General features: G+C 35.4%; 1 protein-coding gene across 1 annotated transcript; it reads right to left on the bottom strand.

Annotated features, from left to right (window-relative positions):
- Positions 1–485: 485 nt before the first annotated feature.
- LOC115989790 (dnaJ homolog subfamily B member 13-like) lies at positions 486–5,371 on the bottom strand. Its single transcript, XM_031113660.1, has 3 exons — positions 4,895–5,371; positions 4,038–4,459; positions 486–1,217 (listed from the first exon to the last, which is right to left on the bottom strand). Exons 1-3 carry the CDS (start codon positions 5,057–5,059, stop codon positions 779–781), a joined length of 1,026 nt encoding a protein of 341 aa, XP_030969520.1. The 5' UTR covers positions 5,060–5,371; the 3' UTR covers positions 486–778.
- Positions 5,372–6,000: the final 629 nt, after the last annotated feature.

The raw sequence follows: 6,000 nt of genomic DNA, 5'->3' as shown, positions 1-6,000 counted from the left end.
ATTATGCCTAGCATATCAGAAACCTTTTGCTAATTAGTGTGGTGAAGACAATTATGCCTGTCAGAAAATTAATTGACGAGGGCATGTGTTTGATAAACATGGTAATAGAAATATAGAATGGCTTTTCCTAAATAAAAAAAAAAGTTGACAGTAGTGGTCTGTGGTGTGAAACTGTGGTTTTGTCTTCTAGTTGATCTTTTAATGAAAGATAAAAATTTAGACAAACACAGATAAAACAACGCCAATAACAAAACCTTTAATCAGTCCGACGCTAGTTTGAATTTTATACATTGCAGACAACATTACACACATTGATACCAAACATCCCTTAACATGAAATAAATAGTATATATATATTTTAAAGATTCCCTTTGATATAGTGCAATGTTTTCATGATTTTTTTTTCTCCGTCCCTGCTGACACGCCTTGTCAACAACCTTTTTTAGACAACAAATTCAAAAGCATCACGCATTAAGAAGTTGATAAGTTCGTAATGTATCAATGCTATCGCACGTCGTCATATTTTGACATGATATTTTCAAGTAAAATGTAACCAATAAATACAAAATAGGATCACATTAAGACTTGGCTTGTTCACTGATTTTGTTACATGGCTATGACACTACAACCGCTGAACAGAATAGCTAACAAAAACAGACTTTATTTGGTGCTTTCTTTTCTTTGCCGGCCCAAATGTGTGAAACCTTACAACACAACTAGTGACACAAATCAAATCCATCTCAAAAAATATTCACAGAGCTACTGGCCAGGATCCTATTTATGGTGCCAGAGGTTTCTTGATTCCAGACTTCTGTTCATCAGTCAACCTTGTCGGGAATTTGATTTTAAACTTGATTCTCAAGTTACCTCTCTTGGAGGGGTCTTTTGGTATTGGCATGCCTTCCTTTGGAACAACCTCCTCATAGTCTGGATGAATCACATTGTTGATGGGGATGGTCAAGCTCCTTCCGTCGAGTGTTGTAAGACGGACTGTGTAGCCTGTTAAAGCTTCTACAAGCGGAATCGTCTGTGTGAAAACAAGGTCATTGCCATCCCTTGTAAATGTGCTGTGGGGCTTCTCGTCAATTATGAATACAAGATCTGCAGGAAGAACATTTAGCTGCTCATTCCCTTTCTCTGGAAAAGTAATTTTTGTTCCCTTTTTCCAGCCAGGCTTAATTTCTATGGTTAAGATTTCCTCCACAGGTAAGGTCTTCCTGTATAACATAATATGAAGTTAGTAAACAGTGTCGGCTTTAGGATTTTTTCTAAGGGGGTTATTAGATCAATAAGAAATATAAACTATATAAAATCTAAAACAAAAGAGAACTTGAATTTAACAACATCACCAAGTAATCATTAGTTACATATTTTTCAATATACACAGCCAAATAATCATTCATCCCATTGATCTCCCATTTGTTATCACAAGTTTATCAATAGTACTAGCAAAAGAATAAAAGATAAACTATAAAGTTCATTTGACATATTTTTTCCTAATACAATGAACACACTAATTATTGTTACTAAAATTAAATCTTAAAAGTCATCTAGTGTTTCTAAATAAACTGTATTAATTATTATTGCTTAGAATACCTTAATTTATTAATTTATATCTTTTACTCTTTGCAATTCTTTTATTGAATTCACAAGACATTTTTGAGCAGTTCTTTTGTATATTTATACAATTCTTTAATTTAATTTATTAATTTATGTCTCCACTGAGTAAGTGACTAAATTGTTTAATCGTTTCATACTTTCATTTTCTTTTTAGTGTTAATGCTCCCCCTGACTGATCCACTCAAAAACTTTATATCAAAACACTCAGACAATCAAACAGTAAACACAAGCATAGAAACTGATGGTCACAAACTCAAAAGTGAAAAAGATAAAAACTCAAAACTTCAAAGCTTTTTATCAAAACACTATAACCAAATAATTACACAAGTACACACGGTAAAAGATAGTTTATCAAAACACTATAAACTAATAAACACACACGGTGAAAGAGTGAGAGAAAGAGAGATGAAATTAAAATAATAAATCAGCTGAGAATTGAGATCGCGTGAGAGATCAAGCAACGGAGTGGTAGATCAGGGACACACCAGTGATAGGCGATGCAACCTTACTAGGTTAGATCAGGAAACGCGGCAGCAGAATATGGGTGATGCAGTGACAAGGTTGGATTTTTAAGTCTTTGAGATCTTTGGGTTTGGAGAGTGAAGTGGGGGAAGAGTACGTTTTGCTCTCTTAGGTTTGGTTTGGCTTTTTGTTTTTAATTTGATTGATTATGGGCTTTCTTTCTTTTTTTCCTGAAGATTTAAGACCAACAAATTTTCTGTTGGAATTGTTTAGAAGCTAAATTCAGCCAGGCTTTTAAGGTCAGGAAAATTTTTATTGTAGGGGTAAAAAATTAAAAAAAAAAAATTATATATAAATTTTTTCTTTTTTACAGGTCAGGGGGTTCATTGAACCCCCTGCCTTCAACGTAGTGCCGCCCCTGTTAGTAAACCATAAACACATCAGGATGGTTTCATTTTCTGGAAAGAGAATATGACATGAGTTAAGCCTAATTAGCCGTGCAAATAACACAACTGCAGTATGAGGATGAAACTTCATGAAGAGAAAACAAACTCAGAACTTCAAGAACAAAAAACTGAGAAAGACCAGCTTAAATCCTAATAGTATTCAACCAGCTCAAAGAGACTGCTAAATCTAAACTCCACTGCTGAGTGTAATTTTTACAAGATAGGCAACTAGTTTACTAACCCTTGTCTTCTCAGCAGTGTGGATAATTAGTGTAAATGGCACTCTAGATGCTCAAAATTAATTATTATAATTTCCTGGAAAAACAAATATAAGAGTGTGAATCTGAAGAAGCAAGCCATGCCATACGAATTAATATTCCCAATGTTCATACCAACTTACCAATGAAGCAATCAACAGATAAAGAATATGAGTATTGCAATCTCTTCCAGTAGTTATAATGTGAAACATACAAGACAATCTAGTAGTAGAACCCAATTCATCTCACAGTAATGATGCTGCTTACAACTTAAAGTGGAATGGATTTTAAGGTGGTCATCTCACTGCCTATTGCTTAAGGATAATGAGCAAATGGTCCATCTCTTTAATCCAACTAGCGATGCCTGAGCCGACTGTGAAGTGAACAGTTACAGCACCAGCATCAATAACAATCCAAGTGCTGGCAATGATGGTGACAACATTTTGGAAACTATAATGGCAATCTACCATGACCACCGCCACTTCTGCCACTATCATGGCACCTTTCCTAATAGTATCTCCATCCTGCTCCTACCACATAAGTCATAACACTAACAGATGCTGCCACCACCAAGGATGATGATCGATTGATTCTACTCAGGAACTTAGATAAGCTCCGCCAATTGTAGAAACATTGCTTCAACTCAATATGTTGAACCGATGTTTGTTTGTATGTTCAAGTGCTTGTGTGCTTGTGTGGGCCTAGAAACTTGTGAATATGCAAGGGTTTTCAGGAGAGAAATATATTTAAAAAAAAAAAAAAAAAAAGCAGCATATTATAGAGATCTAACTCCTAACAAAATAAAAATCTTCCACTGCCACAAACACATTGCATTACAATCACATCAATACACTTTCAAATGAATACAACAACACATTTATAACACATACCATTCATATTCAAACCAATTACACACTTGATCCATCTATGCAAACTCAATAGGGAGAAAAACATGTCAGGGTATTTTGAAAGAATAAAAAAAGCTGCATAAACTCATTTATAAAGTTGGCATCCATTTTTGGACATCTTGATATAGAGACAAACGAATAGTATGTGATGGTGGGAGTAAAAGAAACAAATTCATTCCTTTCAACAACTAACAATCCACATAGAAGAAGAAACAACTTCTCAATAAAGTAGTAGTAAAGCAGATGCATGGAAGGCAACTATTAGCTATCAGAAAATGAACAATTCACACACACAACAAACATATGTGGCAATTCTACAGATAGAAATACCAAGAAACACTTACCCACTCGCATCCATAATTTCCCTTGAGATCCTCATCTTTTTGGTAGTTCCCTTATATAGCTCCTCGAGGGTACACGGCAGTGTCTTCTCAATCGGAGGAGGCTTACGCGGACCTTGACTCATTGGTCGGCCCTCTCCAAATGAGCTAAATATATCATCCCCAAACATTCCACCAAAAGGCCTTGAACTCCTCATGCCACTGCCACTGCTTCCCATTCCTCCAAATGGGCTTGAATAGCCGAAAAACTCAGCGAAAATGTCATTAGCATTTCTGGGGTTGAACCTGAACATTGTTGGGCCATCCCCAGTTTGGAAGAAGGAGGCCCCACCATGTCCCCCTGCATCAGGGGGTGGCACTTGGCCTTTAAGCCCTTCTTCACCATACTGATCATAGATTGCTCTCTTCTGGGGATCACTTAGAACCTATCTTAAACCAACACATAATTAATAAGATGAGATTAAAAATTGGGGTTCCTTAGAAAAGGGACATAACACAACAGGGCAATCTTATAAAGCCTAGGAAAATGTTTAAAATCTTGAATACCCAGATGACAAAATGTGATTTTCATTTCAGGGTCACCAAAAAAAGAGCAAGTTAATTAAAACACTCATTTTTATTAGTTGTCAAGAAATTACATATAGAAACAGTGTCATGCAGGATCAAAATGATTAATTTTCCACTTCCTGTCAGCCTATGCATTTAGTACAAGTGCATAATTCATCACAATATAATTAACAAAACTATACACCATAGTCTAATGATGAATAACATTATATAGAGAAGGTCAAAGAGCAAAGAGGGAATGCATAATTCAAAAAGAGAGAGAGAAAGTGAACAATTAAGAAGATAACGCATACCTCATACGCCTCAGAGATCTCTTTGAACTTGGCCTCAGCTTCTTTCTTGTTATTGGGGTTCTTATCAGGGTGCCATTTCATGGCAAGCTTTCTGTAAGCTTTCTTTAAATCCTCATCATTGGCGTTCTTGTTTACCTGCAATATCTTATAGTAATCCACACCCATCTCTTTTTTCTTTCAGCTAGTTGACTAAACTTGCAAGTCTTAGATGAGAAACTATATATATATAAATAATAAAAAACTTGCTATTTTGGTATTGGGTTTGGTGGAGCTTCGGCTGTTAAAACTTGGTGTTGTTGTTGGCTCAGATTGTGGAATTTTGAGGGAGATGAGGAGAAAAGAAGAGAAAAAGAATTGTCTGGAATGTTGCAGTCTACAAAAAAAAAGGAAGGAGAAGTGTGTGGAACTGGAACCTTCTAGAGAGACTGTGTCAAATTAGGTGGAAACAGTCTCTGGTTTGGTAATTTTGTAAGTACTAAGTACAGTAACAGTACTACTGTACTTAAGATAATATCTACGGCTACGGGGTCTGGAGTTTGGAGAGGATTGGAAATGAAGCTTATACGACATGTCGTCAATTATCAAAAGAGTCATGTACTACACTGCGAGTAGGTATATAGCAGCACTGGCACATGCAAAAAGACACGTGTAATCCAAGTGTCAAGCAGTGTTAGGTAGGTTGGAGTAAGCAATTTGGAAGACTGGTCGTGGCCGTAGGTTGGGCTGTGTGTCAATTATTTAAGTTCCTTTTTGCTTGCTCAGGCTCGGCTCTTTTTAAAAAAAAACCAAACGATAAGCACAGACTCGTTTTAGAGTCCATCTGAATAGGTGGTTTGGGATGTTCTTTATAGTTGTTGTTGTTTATTTATTTATTTTTACAAATGTGGAATTTGAGAGTAATAGTTATCAATATAGTACGATATGCGATATATATTGTATGATATGTATTGTATTGAGTATAAAGAGTTCAATATCATAAAAGTATATTAGAAGTATTCATAAATCGTCAATGATGGCTTTAGGAATTTTTTTTATAGTGGTCACTAAGAAACTTAAATTATTTAAAATTTAATAAATAAAAAAATTTGAACATATCAACATCACAA

This window comes from Quercus lobata, chromosome 5 (genome assembly GCF_001633185.2).
Source record: "Quercus lobata isolate SW786 chromosome 5, ValleyOak3.0 Primary Assembly, whole genome shotgun sequence".
NCBI lineage: Eukaryota > Viridiplantae > Streptophyta > Magnoliopsida > Fagales > Fagaceae > Quercus > Quercus lobata.
Note: the sequence above shows the minus strand (reverse complement) of the source record. Positions and strands in the feature narration are given on the sequence as shown.